At 42.2% G+C, this 17,113-nt stretch overlaps 1 protein-coding gene across 1 annotated transcript in view; it reads left to right on the top strand.

The window, feature by feature from the left end:
• MCF2 (MCF.2 cell line derived transforming sequence) overlaps nt 1-13,311 on the top strand; it is a 1,062,111-nt gene extending 1,048,800 nt beyond the window's left edge. The window contains exon 30 of the mRNA XM_078688611.1: nt 11,472-13,311. Within this exon, the coding sequence (XP_078544737.1) occupies nt 11,472-11,512 (41 nt within the window). The 3' untranslated portion in view covers nt 11,513-13,311. The remainder of the gene's footprint in view (nt 1-11,471) is intronic.
• Nucleotides 13,312-17,113: the final 3,802 nt, after the last annotated feature.

The following is a 17,113-nucleotide window of genomic DNA, read 5'->3' on the forward strand; positions in this document are numbered from 1 at the left end:
TAGGACTGCATGCCTACCATCATAGCCTAGTTGTGGCAGTTTAAAACTGCAATTCAACAGGTCAACACCTTCCTTATAAGTACTAATAAGTCACCCATATGTAGGCCTCATGAGCCCAAAAGTGGAGTGCATGGTATTTAAAAATAGGACATATATAAGTGTCTTGTTACACATGCCCTTCCAGTGAAAAAAAAATCAAAAGCTATTTTCACTGTAGCAAGGCTGGATGTTTCATACGAAAGCCCTTGATTGCAATATTAAATTTAGTAATTATAATTTCGGCCAGAAAACAGCTAGAATTGTAATTCAAAGACACTTTTTGATAGTTATTTTGAATCCAGTTTAATGGCAAAATCAAATTTGTGATAACTAATAAAGGTACCCATAGAAAGCTATGTTTTACCTGCCTAAAGCCTATGGAGTCCCATCTGCATGAGATCCAACTGTCACCTAGCAGCTGACTAGCCCTCTTAATGATGTGTGTAAACTGCTCGCAGAGCAGGACAAAGGCCTTCGGTATGGGGAAGTATTTATTTTTCCTCTGGTAGGATCTGGGCTGTGCTCAGGAACTTCATTACCTTCAAAGATGCCTACTCTGTCACAGGGAAATGTTAGCTGATACCTGGTCAGGGCTCTTTTTTGTGCCTCTAGTTAGGCAAACCCTCAATCCTAGTGGGAGAGAAGCTGCCCGCTTAACTGGTTTGAAGTGACCACATTCCCCTGGACATACTTCTGAGTGGTCACACAGTCTCTGCACAAGTAGGGAAGGGTTTTGCCATCTTGGATCTGGGCAGAGAGGGGCATTGTGGGAATGTTTGCAGTAGGTTACACAGGAATTGCTGAAAAGTGTTTAGGGTTACCCCTTGGAACTTATCTCCTTCAGAACTCTACTTGACCTGTGGAAGGGATCCTGGACTGGAGTCATAAATCCAGCTGTGTAGACCATGGTTGAGGGGAGTAACACTGGTAACAAGTTGAGGGGCTACACGTGATTTCTGGAGCTGTAATAGTCCTGTAAAGTCAAGTATGACGCCAATCTAGGAGGCCCCTGCATGACAAGTGGTGAGAATCAAGATGGCGGGCACACTGTGGAAAAGGCCTTAGGAGCAGTGGCGCTGCTTGTGAGCGCCACACACTGGAGCTCTTGGAGGCAGACCCATCAATGCCAGGCCAAGGAGTAGTTCCGGGCACCTTTGTAGAGAGAGGGGGAATGGGTAATCCAGGACTTGGTTTTATTAAAGGGATTAAGTGGGTTGGCCAGAGAGGGGCAGAGTTAGTGAAAGAGGACCCCCATGGTCACAACATCTGCCAGCACAATTACAGGCAGCTTGTGTTACCAGGCTACTGCTTGTGAACTATTGACCTGCCAGGGTGATGGAGAAAAAAGTGAAAAAACAAGACTTCTTCCTTCTCCTCTTCATGTACAAGAAGGAGGAAAGGCCAAGAGGTTAAGGAGACTAAAGGGCCAGCCATTGGAGAGCTCCTACCAGGCCAAAGAGAAATGAGATACAGGTCGATGAAGTCTCCTTTAATGGATTTTGAATCTGAAGTAATGCAAATCTGTCTTGAAGATGGCTTGACCCTGAAGCAGGGACTCCAATATGAGAACATAAGAATACTCCTGTTCCCTGACGTAAGCATGCTAAGGCAGGAGAAACACTGTAAATTGTGGATTCTGAAGGGCTTGTTGATACTGAATATTGTAATCATGATTTGAAACCCTGCAAAGCTGAATGTGTCTCATGGCAACAAGACTTTCCTGTTCATGGAAACCGGTGTGGCAAAATCTTTCAAGGAACAACTGCAAAGACCTGCTTCCGATAGCAGTTAAAAGTCTCTTTATGGAGGACTCTGTTGACATGGTCATGTAACTGATTATACCTTTGAGCACAAAAGTGCTTTAGAGGAGAATGTGGCAAGGCTCTATGCGCAAGATTCTTAGTAATCCCCACAGTCAAATGCAAAAATATCAAATTGTGTGCCCCAAGGAAGAGGGCAGCCACACATGCCCACAAAGGCAGACCAGAAAATTATGGCCCTTCAACAGAAAACATGTTATCCTGAGCACTACTAAGTGTGTGTTATGAAATCAAAGTTCAATCCATCTTCTTTCAACTCTGTTGTTTATTCTTGAGATATTTTCAGCACAGGTCACTATTCATCCTTCCTTTACATGCTACAATTTTCCAAAGAGCCAACACGTGTTTCATCAGAGCTCTCAAATATCTCTCTATTCCAGACGTCTACTGCTTAAGATTGATTTCTGGACAATACCTATTAATTTCTAGTCCTCCATCCAGGACCCTCGATAACCAAATTAAAATCTTTCCGACCCGAGTGGCAGAGAGTACTCCTCACTCGTCTTCCTTCGGCGTCTTGCTCTTGCGTCTAGCTGGACCCTGAGGTATCAGAGCGCTTTACAGAATCAAGAGCAAGGCAATAGTCAGTCACTGGGCATAAGACGTGCAATAATCATAGTTTAAAGTTACATAAAATATAAAACAAGTGAAGTATAGTTATACAGGGTGTGAGGGGCACACAATAATATATACAGAGAAAAAGAAAAATTATATGGCCATGGGGTGGAAACCACAGAAATGAGATCCATTCAAAACAAAGTCCATGGCGAGAAGGACATCGGGAACAATAGAGGCAAACACAAAGAAAGAAACAGCCAACTGATCAATGAAGTCTGAACTGATCCAGCGAACCTAATTGAACCAAGCTTCACATTATTCATGGGTTCCAGTATTTATTGAGGATATGGGTTTCAAGTCTTTTTTGAAGCCCGGGAAAAGGGTTGCATTGTAGGTCCCTCGGAAAAACCTAGATTGAATCTTACTCAGTGTGACGTCAAGATATAGGATGTCACTGTGTGATTTGATTTTGTAGTAGAGTTGCGTGTCATCTGCATAGAGGTGATATTTGATCCCTGGTTGTTTCAAGATGATAGTAAGGGGTTCCATGAAAAGGTTGAAACGTGAGGGTGAGAGCATTGAACCCTGGGGACACCAAGAGTGACCGGTTTGGGGTTCGACAGGCAGGACTTGATTTTGATTTGTTTTGTTCGGTGTTGTAGGTAAGGTGTGATCCGTTTTAAAACTGACAAGCATCTTCATTCTCTACGGATCAATGGGTGTCATCTGCAAAGTTGAGCATAGCTGTTTCTGTTCTACAGCCTTTCCTGAAACCAGATTGGAAGGAGTCAAGTAGGTTGAATTCACCTATGTGCCTGTTGAGTTGTAAGATGCATTTTTCCATGGTTTTAGCTAGGAACGGGAGGTTAGAGATAGGTCTGAGGTTGTTGAGATCGTTAGGGTCTGCCCTGGAGTTTTTGAGTATAGGTGTGATTTGACCTAGTTGTAGGGAATCCGGAACACACCCAGAGGCGATGGAAGTATTAATGATTTTTATCCAAAAGGGGGCGATGATGTGGTTTAGGTTATGTACTATTTTTGCAGGGAGAGGGTGTGTGAAGTAGGCTTTAATTGTGCAATAATATTAAAGACTTCTAGCTGAGTCGTGGGTTTTGACCAATTGGCCTTGTTTTTCAGTTCGGTGTTAAAAAGGTTGTTGTATGTTCCATTTGGGGTTGAATGATTATTGAAAAGTTCGGGTGGTGGGACTGCTGTGGGGGGAGGAGTGTTAGTGAGAATGGTTAACAGGAGAGGAAGGGTAATGACTTGAGGGAAGGATTGCTCAATTTTAGCAATTTTGTCCATGAAGAAGCTGGCAATGTCATCAAATCGTTCTATAGAGATTATTATTTCGTTTGGCGAAGATGTGGGTTGTCGTTTGACAATGTGAAAGCTCTCTAGGCCTGTTCTTTGCTCTGTCAAGTTGGATACAGAAGAAGGAGGCTTTTTCTCTGAAAAATTGCTTTTCTATGCTAACCTAGCAGTTCTGAGGAGAGTTAGATGTAATGACGAGGGGTTTTGTCTCCACGTCCGACTGCTAGTCTAAGTTCTCTTCTTTCGCTGTTGAGATCAGAGTCAAACCATGATTTAGATTGGATTGATCTTTGTTGTTTTAATTTGAGCAGTGCAACTTGGTCAAGAACTTCCATTTTCTACTTGTTGAAGTGGGTAGTAAGCTCATTTGCGTTTTGAGAGAGCGGGAGATGTTGAAGTTCTACACGAATCTTAGATTCCAGCTCCGCAGAAGGGACTTGTTTGAGGTTTCAGGTCAACTGCTTAGGTTTGTTTGTTAAGTCTGAGTGAGTTTTGGTGAACAGTATGCGCTACCTCTGATAATATCATCTGGAGGAGCGCCTTTGATGGGAGTAGGTTTGTTGCTGAGTTGCTTTTGGTCATTCATCTCAAGAAGGTTCATGAGGCGCCTGTCTGTGCAGTCTTCTGCGTTGTTCCAATAAATGTTAAAATTGCCCAAAACACGTCATTCGAGTCAGTAAGAGAGAACTGAGTAAGTAAGTCAGATAACTCTTCAGCGAAGAGCGGGTGATCACCAGGCGAGTGGTAGATAGTATGAAGTTTGATAGGTGGGGACCTTTTGTCTTTGTGTTCAACGCCAGGGTATTCAAAAGTTGAGTATTCAGCATTCTTTAGAATGGAAAGTTGGATTTCCGCCTTGTGGATTATGGCTAGACCTCCACCTGTTCTTTCAGTCCTGTCATGACTAATGATGCAGTACCCAGGAGGAGTAAGTAGGTCAAGAATGGCACTAGAGTGGTCAATGAGCCAAGTTTCTGTAAGGAAAGCGATATCAATTCCCTCACTGATAATGGTCTCTGTCTTTGAAGTGACACGGACTGGGGGGTTGCAGTTTCTCTAGAGAGTATGGATGAGTTGAGAGTTGGTTGAATCGACCTGGACTGCATTTAGAGTAGGGGGAGGACATTTCCTGTCACCTGAATGGGCCTGGTCTGCCTTTCACAATGCTGTCTCCACCTCCTGCCAGGAAGCTGCACCAGAGAGTACAGACTGGCTTTGACTGAGCACAGGGCTTCTCTGCCACCAGAGGACAAAGGATTTTGCTGTATAAAAAGAGGGGCCAGGCCTCAGACTTTTAGATCACTTTTGGGAAAACCAGAGGAACATTTGCCAAGGAGAAGAGCTGGAGAAACTGAGGAGGCGTACTACCCCTGTGCTGTTTGCTGTCTGAGGTTGGCCTGCAGTGGCTACTTTCTGCCAAGGAAAGGGAAAAGGACTCTGCTGTTTGCTGTGTTCCCTGCTTGAGGAAAATCTCTAAGGGCTTGAAGAAGAGCTTGCCTCCTGTTCTGAAGTCTCAGTGACGCAAAGACTTCACTCCCAGCTCCCCTGAACTTCTTGCAGGGAGTTCTGACCTGCCAAGAGGTGCCTGTAGTTGTTCTGGGCCTCTGGAGGTTGTTCTGACTTTTGGGAGCTCGAAAAGCAATGCAACAATGATAAGTGTGATGCATCCGCACCTGTTTTTGACGCAATGCCGAAGAAACTGTTGCAGCGCCTGCCTGCGGCTCGAGAAATTGCTGCAAGCCGCATCGAGTGCATCGGTCTCTGAAGTCCGAGATCACTCCACCGATTCTGATTCTGAAGCGAGCCCTGCTGTGCAGCTGCAAGAACCCACGCATCGTTCCGGATCGTTGTATTGCATTAAGGCACCAAGTCTGCTGCATCGTTGGGAGATGCAGTAAGAAACCGACATATCACCTCCCCACGCAGCAAGAAACGGACGCATCACCTCCTCTCTGGTAAGAAACCGATGCATCACCTCCCTCTGTGCAGCAGTAAAGAACCGACGAACCACCTCCCCCAGAGCAAGGAACCGACGCATCACCTTCCTGCGGACCCTTTTTGTTTGTGTGTGACACATCCAAGGTATTTTGTGTGAAGAGTGTTGCATCTGCAATTTGCGTTGTACTGAACTATTCCTACCATTTGAAAGTCATATTTTTATTGCTATATTGTGATTTTTTGTCGTTTTGGTCTTGTTTGGTTTACGTAAAGATTACTTATTTTCCTGAACTGGTGTGGTGTCCATTTGTAGTGTTTTTACTATATTACTGTATGTGTTCACAAATACTTCACACACTGCCTCTGAGATAAGCCTGTCTGCTCATGCCAAGCTACCTAGGGGGTGAGCAGGGATTATTTTAGAAGTATATCCCCCTTACCCTGACTAGGAAGAAGGGTCCCTACTTGGACAAAGGTACCTACCTCTGTCAACTAGAGACGCCCATTTATAACAGCTAGGTAGGAATTATGTGGTTTCTATTTATGCCCACTATTAATGGGATTGAAGAGGTAGGATTATGGACAATAGCCTGGGTCTTAGGGAGAAAGGATTCGCTAAGAGCATTCACTTCCAGAGCAGAGAAAGGGCAGTGTGCATGGTGGGGCCTGTGGGCCAGACAGTGTAGGGGAATGGTGGGCCTGGGAGAGCATTGAAAGGTATTCGGATAACCTGAATGAGAGGTTTCTGAAGTGTGAGAGCAGACCAGGATGTCCTGGTTTAAGAGATCCTGTCTAAAATGCGCTAAGTCGGTCGCAAGAGAGTGGAGTTTATGATCCATTCAGTTCAAAGTCTGTAAGAGAGAGTTAGAGGTGCATCTCACATTGAGGGTGGGGGAAAATAGCAGTAAAATCTGCATAAGAGGGAGAGGAGATCACCGTTATATGGGGGTGGTCTATGTCGTTAGGACTAGCATTTAAGACATAAACAAAAACAATGGCCCTAGACTATTAATTAGATTGACTTAATCCACAGGTTAATTTATAGCTTAGAAATGCGATTCAATCTGCATTTAAGAAATCAAGCTGCATGGGAGAAGAAGGTTATTGGAAAGGCAATGAACACCAAACCCACATTTCAAAATTTGTATTTATCAAAAAAACAGGATGACACAATTATTTACATTATCATCAACAATTCAAATAGACAGCGCAAGGACTGAAAGAATTATAGTCAAGGTGAAAAGGGGTGTTCAAGTGGAGAAGAAAGGAGAAAAGTTAGAGCATAGATTCAATTATTTACAAAAAACAATCAAGCGGGGTTATTTCCGCTGGTTTAATAGGCCTGTCCAAAATGGTTTTCTAAAGGGGAAAAAGGGGGGACTATGAAGGGTACAGGCACAAAAACTAAAAATGTCGACGTTTCGACCCTTGTGCTCTAGGGAATTTTGCTTCCTCGGCTGCGGGTCTTCCTCAGGACGTGGGGGGGGGGAAGAAAAGGGGGAGGGGCTGGCCGTGATCGCACTCGTTGTCTGGATCAGCCACCAACACAGCTGGTTAGGTGCGACTCCCTTCTCGCTGGTTAGGATTCACCTAGTTCGAATTCAGATGGTCTCATATTGAAATTAAATTGTAGTATGAAGATTAGGACCAGTATCGTATGTGGCAGAGATTTCCTACCGGCGCCTCCTGGGCAATCCGGTAACACAGGGAATTATTGAACCACCGTGTGTGTCCTTATATCCAAACACATGGCATGAAGATTAAATATGCCACTAATTGGTTCCCGCAGGGGTACAGGTACCAGAGTTACCTGTGAGGCTATCACCCTGCGTATTTGACTTGGTTCAGGGGTTTCGGGCACCAGTCGCCGTCGCTAATTCCAAACGCCCAGGAGGCGCCGGTAGGAAATCTCTGCCACATACGATACTGGTCCTAATCTTCATACTACAATTTAATTTCAATATGAGACCATCTGAATTCGAACTAGGTGAATCCTAACCAGCGAGAAGGGAGTCGCACCTAACCAGCTGTGTTGGTGGCTGATCCAGACAACGAGTGCGATCATGGCCAGCCCCTCCCCCTTTTCTTCCCCCCCCCCCCACGTCCTGAGGAAGACCCGCAGCCGAGGAAGCAAAATTCCCTAGAGCACAAGGGTCGAAACGTCGACATTTTTAGTTTTTGTGCCTGTACCCTTCATAGTCCCCCCTTTTTCCCCTTTAGAAAACCATTTTGGACAGGCCTATTAAACCAGCGGAAATAACACCGCTTGATTGTTTTTTGTAAATAATTGAATCTATGCTCTAACTTTTCTCCTTTCTTCTCCACTTGAGCACCCCTTTTCACCTTGACTATAATTCTTTCAGTCCTTGCGCCGTCTATTTGAATTGTTGATGATAATGTAAATAATTGTCATCCTGTTTTTTTGATAAATACAAATTTTGAAATGTGGGTTTGGTGTTCATTGCCTTTCCAATAACCTTCTTCTCCCATGCAGCTTGATTTCTTAAATGCAGATTGAATCGCATTTCTAAGCTATAAATTAACCTTTGGATTAAGTCAATCTAATTAATAGTCTAGGGCCATTGTTTTTGTTTATATCACTGATACCCAGGTCCTTTGATTTTGTGGGTGTTACCCCATTGATTTAATGATAGCATTTAAGACAGTCTGGTTGGGATGCTTAGGGTCTGCCTTGGAAAGGGGGGAGTGTCAGTTGAGTAATTAGTCAATGTGGTTCTTGGGATAGGGGTCTCATCGCAAGGTTTGCCGAGGGCCTCATTTGTTGCAGAGTGATTGAACGTCAAGGTGGGAGCGGTGGTGACCATCAAGAAGGCAATTGTCTAGGGTGAGTATTGGAGGGGGAATTGAGGTTGTTGGAGAATATGCGGCCCATCCTGAGTACAGGGGGGCTGAGAGCTCTTAGCTGTAGGGATGATCTCTGTCAAAGGACCTGGGATTGTCCCTCTTGTGAGAGAGTGGAGTAGTTATCGCTGGAAGGAAGGGCATCAGCTGTAGGATTAGTGGATGCAAGACTTTGGCAGGGGACTGTTACCCTAGGCTTGGCATGAGTATCCTCTAGCTTTAATTTAGTGAGGTTGCAAGATAGGGAGGGATCAAGAGAAGTTGTTTTTGAGGCCATTGTTAGGCGGAGTGTGTTGGTGGATGTGACAAAGTTGATGGAAGTGTCACAGAGAGAGATGGTGAATCCTTAGGAGGAAGAAGGCGAGACTGTTCAGGGTAACTGAATTGTGGTGCGGGGGAGAGAGGTATTAAGGGGTGTTTGGCTCTGTTGTGTGTGTGAAGTGACCAATGTACAGAAATGTCTATCAAAGATGTTGAGATGAGAGTCAGTGGCTTGTATGAGGATATTGCCAGTCCTGAAAACAGATATATCCACTTCCCCTCTAAAAGGATGTCATCAGTTTATTCCAGAAGAAATTTTGACTGTTTTAGTGACTGGAAGGAAGATGTTTTTCCATTTAGCCAACCGTTTGGAATAGATGATAAAGTCAGTTTTATGGGGGAACATTGATGGAGACAAATTAGTATTGAGATAGTATTAATTGCAAGATTAGACCTGGAAGGGGAGGGAAAGGGAAGTTTTAAAAGAGGATGTGAAGAGCAAAACCTCACTCTCAAAGGGCTTGCCGTCAGGGTCAGCCACAGGTGAACACAGGGGTTATCAGAAGCATTGCTAACCTTAACTGGATGTCAGATGTGCCAGGTATCAGGTTGGCCAGTGCCCCTCAGTTATAGGAAAATAAGTAGCCAGCTATGAGCACAGGAGGGGGAATGGGGTGGTAGAACTCACCCAGACCACAAAAATAGGTATCGCACCAGGATGACTCCAAGCATCAGTTAGAACGTCCCGCTGGTGGGGGTTCCCACTTAGTGGATAGTACAGCTTCAATTATTTCCGAACAGTGGAATGAGTTTCTCATTGACATGTTCAATTTTGAAGTGGCACTGCCAAAATGCACGCCTGTGACCAGCTGGTAATGAGGGCTCTAGCAGGAATGGCTAGAGTTAAACATGGTAGGGGCAGTAGATCCTTCCTTTATTTCAGTTATACAGCCTGTAGTTGGTATTGTAAAGTTTTAAATGTGTTAGGTTGCGGAACACCTAAAATACTGTTCAAATGTGGCTGACTTTTTAGATTTGGCAGATTCTCCTTGTTATTGAGTTTGGAGCCCTTCTTCAGTTTGTGTGTGAGTCAGCCAAGAAACATTGTCCTACTTCACTTTCTAAAACCTGTGCATGTTCAGTCCTCTGTACCTTTCAATTGGGCAGCTGAAAGCCATCTTGGCAATAATCAAGCATGAGGGCTCGGTGGAAGAGTGGCCCCAAAATGGAGGGCTGGATACAACCCCCACACATATAGCCCTAAAAGAGCACGGCCGACACGAAGCGCCCCAGCCACAAATTAGCCCCTGTGAATGACTCTACCAGGGACAGACTTGTGCCTTCCTGCAAGCTCTCCATGTGAGAGCTGAGCGGGCGAGGCACGCCACTCCCCAATCCGTGCTACTTCCGCTTCAACATGTCCTCCAGGAAGCATGGGCACAAGTAGTGTCAGATGCGCTGCAGCCAATCCACAGTATCAGGGCACACGTAGTCCCAAGCGGGGCAGCTCCTCTCTGGACGCGTCCCTACAGGAGAGCAGAATCTTTCATTGTGCGGCCAACAGCCTGCATGGCAGACGAATGCTCAGAACAGAACAGTCACCACAGTAAAGACCAAGGGGTTTGGACTCAGCTCCAAACCCGGCAAGGTTTGCAGAAAGCCTCAGTTGTGAGGAAGACAGCTGACGAGGCGGAAGAGCTCAAGCGTGAGACAAATACCCCAGCTGGTCCGGGAGGTACGGCTGGTCCCCAGACCAGGTAAGAAACCGGTCAAAGCAATTTGGCCACATGATTGTCAGCTACTCACATGGGCTTTGCAGGCGTGCAGGGATGGCGGACTGGTTAGCACATGCACTCTGTTTCCCCAGACTCGGTGGACAGTCACTGAGTGGGTTCGTTCATCTGTAGTGATCCCAACTCTCAGTCAGTGGTGATCCTCTTTCCTGGATGTGAGCAGGATCTCAACAATTTCTTCAGAAGTTGTCCAGTCTTCGTTATGATAGTTTCCTGAATAGTGCTGGATGTATGGCAGGACAAAAATAGGATGTTTTAAGAATAATCAATCCCAAGTCCAGGAGCTTCTCTTAGGAGCTCCACCTCAGAGGTCATCTTGAGATTACTCTATTTAGACAACAGTTGTATTAGTGAAGGAGAATTGTAAATTACCCTCGCTTTAGGAGGGAATAAACCTGTATATGGAAAGGAACAGTGAAGTGATCTTCCATTGTTAGTGTATAGGGGGTGAAGAAAGACGTGTATAGAGGGATGATCTGAGATTATGGGATCCAGCAGAAGACTCGTGTTAAGAGTGGGTAAGTTTGACAAGTAAGGCCAGACTAATGCATCAGCAGAATCATTTTGTTTGTTCAGTAATTCAATTTTTGTGTGTAAGAACTGAAATAAAATGGGGCTGTGTACTTTCTCCACATAGGCTCAATGTGATGTGTTATTTAAATCACATGCATTAAAGCAATTAGTGAGATGTGATGGGGCTAGAATAAAGGAAATGCTTGCCTCACACAATAAAAAAGTTATTTGTATACATTGAAATGGAATTGATGATGTTAAATATTCTCCTCACCCTCAATCGGCATGCTACTTCCAGTATTTTTATGATTTTTGTTATGAAAAAACATTAAATTACACTTCCATAACAACTCCATTTTTATATTTTTTGTAGATGCTGCCTTGTGTAACACTAGAAAATTAAGCTCCCCTTGAAATGATTTTGAACTGCTCGTAACCATTTCCGTCATCTCTTGGTGATTTGAACTACAAAATGGCTTTTAAGAAAATGCTGCACTTGAAGCATTTCACAGTCACCAAAGCATACCATGTCAGCCATAGCAACATCAAGTCACCAGAGAAGCTGCTCTTCATCTCCCCACTTTTGCAGCAGAAATGACTGTCTTGCTATTTTAAGTTTCACTTGTTGTTGCTTCAGGCTTTCTTTTAGAACTCTTAAAAGGTGTACATTTGTAAATTATTCTGCTATCTCATATGTATTATAAATTAGGTAGAAATTATTTTGGTAATTGAACATGAATTTCACTTGGCCTTTGCATATATAATCATTACTTGTTTATCGACCGTGAAATGATTTTGGTGTACAGTGCTTGCTAAATTAACACTATTATGGTAATGATAAATCATACATCAATGTTTGATGGAAATAGAACTCTTTAGTCATCCATTTGATGAAATGATGATTTGGCCATGTGAATGTTTTGAATCCTACTGTAAATGCTTTCCATGTGCCTATAGTAGATTGATGGTTTTCCAGAATGGAGTGTGGATTCTTATTTTGCACTTAGATTAACGCTGTATGATCATTACAAAGGACATCAGCATCAGAAATATTTAAAGACAGAAACTTGTACAGTATCTGATTAGCATTCATGTTTACATTTAACAGATTGAATATTTTGAACTCGTGCCATAGATATGAACTCAGTTTTCAGATTTGCACTAAAGATGTCCTTTATTCTAGATACTGTTGTACTCTCACCCTTTCTACAATGCGTTGTTGTTTGTTTTATGTTTGTAAGCACCGAAAGGTACTTTCACCATTAACTTATTTATTTGTCCACTGTAATTCTTGTATCTAAATGATGTGTGTCCCAACATTTAGCTCAATGTCTATCAAAATATGTTTAATAGGCCTCCCAGTAGTATGAGATGGAAACTGATGATTTTGAAATGAAAAACACTTTCAATACAAAGAAAATACACTACAGGTTTCATAATAAATATGTTAAAATACTTCATTTAAATTCGGCTTCAACCTAATATATGCATTCCTGGTCAGCCACTGAGTTATATTACTTTATTTATAGACTGTGTGCATCATCAGCATGTTTTATTACTATTTGCCCCAACAATGGTGGTATTGCTATACATTACAGAAATATTGAAATGACAAAAACAAAGTTTATTGTTATGTAAAAAATAAATTGACTTGATTTGGATAATCATTTTAGGCAAAACTTTGAAGCAAAAACTGGAGAGTTGCATCATCTTTCAGATGACACTCCCTTTCTTACAACAGATTTTCTGCTTTTGACTCCAACATAATTTGAGACCAAACTTTAAAACATGTACATATTTTTAAAAGTTATCTATGTTTTCCTACTTTTCCTTATCAAAATGTGGATTCTGAAATCATTGTAAACCACAATAATATATTTCTAATGTACACTATTTTACGAGCACAAGCACTTCTTCAAAAAATGTGAAGATGCACCTTTGTTTTTTATTGTGCTTAAATGTGCTGGCTTAATTATGCCCATGGTGTATGACCTTTTTGGTCTCTAGATGTACAGAACCACCTTTCAACATTCCTCATAGTAATTCATTTCAATATATTTTCTTTCCCAGTTTCCAGTACAATTTTAGAGTACTTTATTGTTTGTGTATGACAGGTACTGGTTCTGCAAATTTGAATTAGCAAACCACTGTTTTTAAATTGAAACATTGTGTATTTTATGTTATGTGTTTTAAAATTAAAATATGTTGTTTAAAATAAACTCACCTGTTTGTGTATGTGCTTTTAACCACTCTGGAACAAAATCCTTCTACTTTAGGATGAAATAAGAACCTTCCTGAATATTTGAATTGATTCACTTGATTCAGACATAGGGTTTATTATGATGCCGGTCGGACTAGCGTCTGACCTGCATCGTGTCGGAATCGAAACCGACCGAGTAGTAGTCAGTGGTTCCCTCCGACGCATTAGGATACGACCGCCCATGAGATGGTCAGAAACATCAATTTTTCTATTGCAGCTTTTGCAGAGGCTGGAAAAAGTCCACAGCAGAAGCCGCATTGGGAAAATAGATGTTTACAAACATCCATGTGCCGGGCACCATGTCGTGCCTGGCAAACTGGGTATGGATGTTTAGTGCCCCCCCCCGGGCCTCATAGCAGAGGCTGCGGAGGGATGAGGCCCTGCTAGGGGTCCCAAAAGTCCTTTTCCAACAGCATTTCAATGGCAGTCAGACCGCCATTGAAAGGCTGCCTGAAAGGGACATCTTAATCCCTACAGTGGTGCCTGAGCAGGTACCGCACCATTGTAGGGGATTCCTTGAGCCTGTCGGAATCGGCGGTCGGTCCCTCGGCAAGCGGCCTTTGACCGCTGCACATCATAAAGCGGCAGTCAGACCGCAGCACTTGATGTCGGTCGGACCGCAACCGACAGGCCATTGGTTGAGGCCGACCAACATCATAATCAGGGCCATCGTATTAAATAAAAATTAGACTTTGGGTATAAATAAAACGCTACAAGTCCTAAACATGCCCACAATATAGTTAAGGCTCGCTTGTAAGCAAAACCCTAAAATCCTATACTTAAAATCTGTATTGCCTTATTTTTCTAGCATAAAAGCAAAAAGAATTATAATGAATGCATCAAAAATTGAGCAGAAGTTATTAGATGCTTGTTATAGAATTCGTTTTGATTTGGTAATCAATGAACATCCTCTTGAGAGTTCAAATCTTTGATTGTTTGCACGTCAAAGAGTAGGGTTGCCCTTAAGCTTGCAGCAATAAGTTTTTTAAAGTTCATCATATATTTCCCTAGTCACTCATCTCTGGGCAAATTAAACCCTATTGGTCTACGGCCACAGCATTTGCTACCTCTGGAGCAGAAATGGGTGTTTTTCCGATGTTTCCTCTTTTAGAGGGAATAGAAAATAATTTTTTCTGAAGAATGTTTCATCTAGGACTGAGCACACCAATTATGTCTATGGATGCCTTTAGACTCATTAGCCTGGTGGGTTCATGTCTGGTCTAATTATTTACTATGCATCTATTTTGAGAACATTTAAACACAGAGAATTCCCATGGTCGAGATAAATGTAGCCTACATTTAAAGGATTATATTTTAACGAGAGTTAATTGTCAATGAAGTTCTGCAATTCTTAAGGGAGGCTTTTGTTGGGAAATCAAGAGAGAAAAGTATTCAGCCATTAATCAACTGCAGAATGCATACTGTCTTTGATTAAAAAAAAATCAGCTCGTGCTGCATTTAGACCCCATCTGCCATGGTTAACAGAGGAATGTGTATCTGTGCTTCAAATTGTTTACGATTGTTTACTATTTACAGTCGACCTGTACAAACACTGAAAAGAGAGGTTGCGACCAAGTCCCTTTAGATATCTACCCACTTCTAAATTTCCCCAATTAGCTCCTATCTGCCTTAAAATAAGCTTCATGAATATTTAAATGTATTCACTTTATTTAGACACAATGTTAAACTAAATTTGGTCCTATGGGGAAATAAAAGTATATATAAGGCACTTAACTTCCTAAACATGCCATAATAGAGTTATGGGTCATTTGTCATATAGACCCTAATATCATATACTTAAGCTAACATCAGAATTACTGTAGATGAGAGTGGTTCAGCTGTACTGGTCTTAATTGATCTGTGAACAGGATCTGGCACATTCCCACATTTTATTCTCATTTAACGTCTTCTCGAGGCAGGTATCTGCATCATGCTCTGAAGTGGTTCGAATCTTTTCTCTCTGATCGCACTTTAGCAGTTTATCTAACTCCTTTCCAGTCCCCATCTGCTTCCTTGAATTATGGTGTCACACAAGGATCCTCACTTAATACTGAAAAGTAGTAAAGGTACTCAAAAGTGTAAACTTACTCAGAAGTGTAAATTATATTTGCGAATTAGGCCCTTAGTCTTTAAAGCCATATGTTTAATTTACATGGCTGTCAACAGCGCTGGTTCAGTTCACCTCAGGAAAATGTTTACCGTACCTCAGCGTACAGCAACATATCGATTATCCTCTGATAAAACATTGCAGGCGAGGAAGCTGTGCCTTCTCTTACCTGGCAGCCAAGTATTTGAATTTGGGTCCTATTAAGATTATCCATAATCTCACTCTTGGTCTTTTTCAAGCAACTCAAAACTTGGATATCCAAGCATCATTGAATCCTCTTTCAGGTAGTACTTATAGTGGCATGAAATCTTATGGTAACGCTAATTCATTTAGAGGAAGGGCAACGATGAAGAGCAAGAGGTTAGGCAGTGGGAAAGCAAGCATCTTTTGAGTGCGGAGACTGAAGGCAGAAAAATGTGCAGTATCTCTCTGGTTAGAAAGAATGGATCATTGAAATATATGCACTCAAAAGTCAAAGTCAAAACTCACTTTATTCGATTAAATAAAAATCATAAAAGTATACTATAAAAATACATAAAAACATCATACAAAGCTTTAAAAATACCGTACATTTTAAAATTCATTAACAATACATATAAAATGACCTGGCACACAAGAATAACACTGTTAGCAGGAAATAATTCATGTTCCTTTTTTTTCCAAAAGTATATGTTAATAGGGGCAAAGCTGAGAAATTAATTCATACTACCGGGTATAGGGCAAACATTTACAATAGCTCCATCTAAACTCGTGTGGGATCTCTTCCGTCTAGCACGGATAGATGCAATCAAAAAATTGGCTACACCGAACATCACCCGATGATTTTCCATTAATTGTAAGAACAACAATGCTGGCTTCAACTGTAGAAACCCCATTTCCCTCAGGAGAGGCTTGATGTACTTTGCCCTACCTTCAGAGAAGAAGGGACAGAAAAAAATAAAATGTGTCAAATCCTGATCGGAAAAATTATCACATTCACATGGGGCATTTTCCCATGGCATACACCAATTTTCATAATTTCCCAACAGAAAATGTGCCTGATTGAATCTAAATTTGGTTAACAACCAACGATGATAAGGACGTGTGACAACAGACAAATAGGGTTCCATTGACATTGAATTAATCAACAAAAAATGTGATCTTACTGTTGGTTTAGAGATCTCAATCGACTCTCGATCCATTTCTCGGGCCCTAATGAAGTTCTGTTTCACCCAGTTAATGTCATCTTTACTCAAATTTTCCGGGTTTGAATACAATTCCGGGCGACCCATGAGTGCAGTAGATGTTTTGATGTATGCCAACCATTTGATATCAGCCACTCTATCCCGCCCCAAACAATCCTTAATAATTTTATGATTCAGTGTAAGTTTGGGGTTAAGCCAAGTTCTGATCCATAATAAAAGCGGTGCCATGTTTAACATGTCCGCAATATAGCCCATACCCAGCTCTGCATGGACCGCAAAAGATGAAGTGGATTGGGGAAGGCCCAGGAGAGATCGCAAAAATTTGTTTTCCTCTCTCTGAATCAAGGTTAGATCTTTATAACCCCAGATTGCTGCCCCATACCTGGCTATGGCCATAGTTTTGGCTCTATAAATCGCCAGAATGGCCTCAGGCGGTTTCCCACCCAATCTTTTTGCAAAGCCAA

The sequence above is a fragment of the Lissotriton helveticus genome, chromosome 4_1, assembly GCF_964261635.1.
Source record: "Lissotriton helveticus chromosome 4_1, aLisHel1.1, whole genome shotgun sequence".
NCBI classification, from domain to species: Eukaryota; Metazoa; Chordata; class Amphibia; order Caudata; family Salamandridae; genus Lissotriton; species Lissotriton helveticus.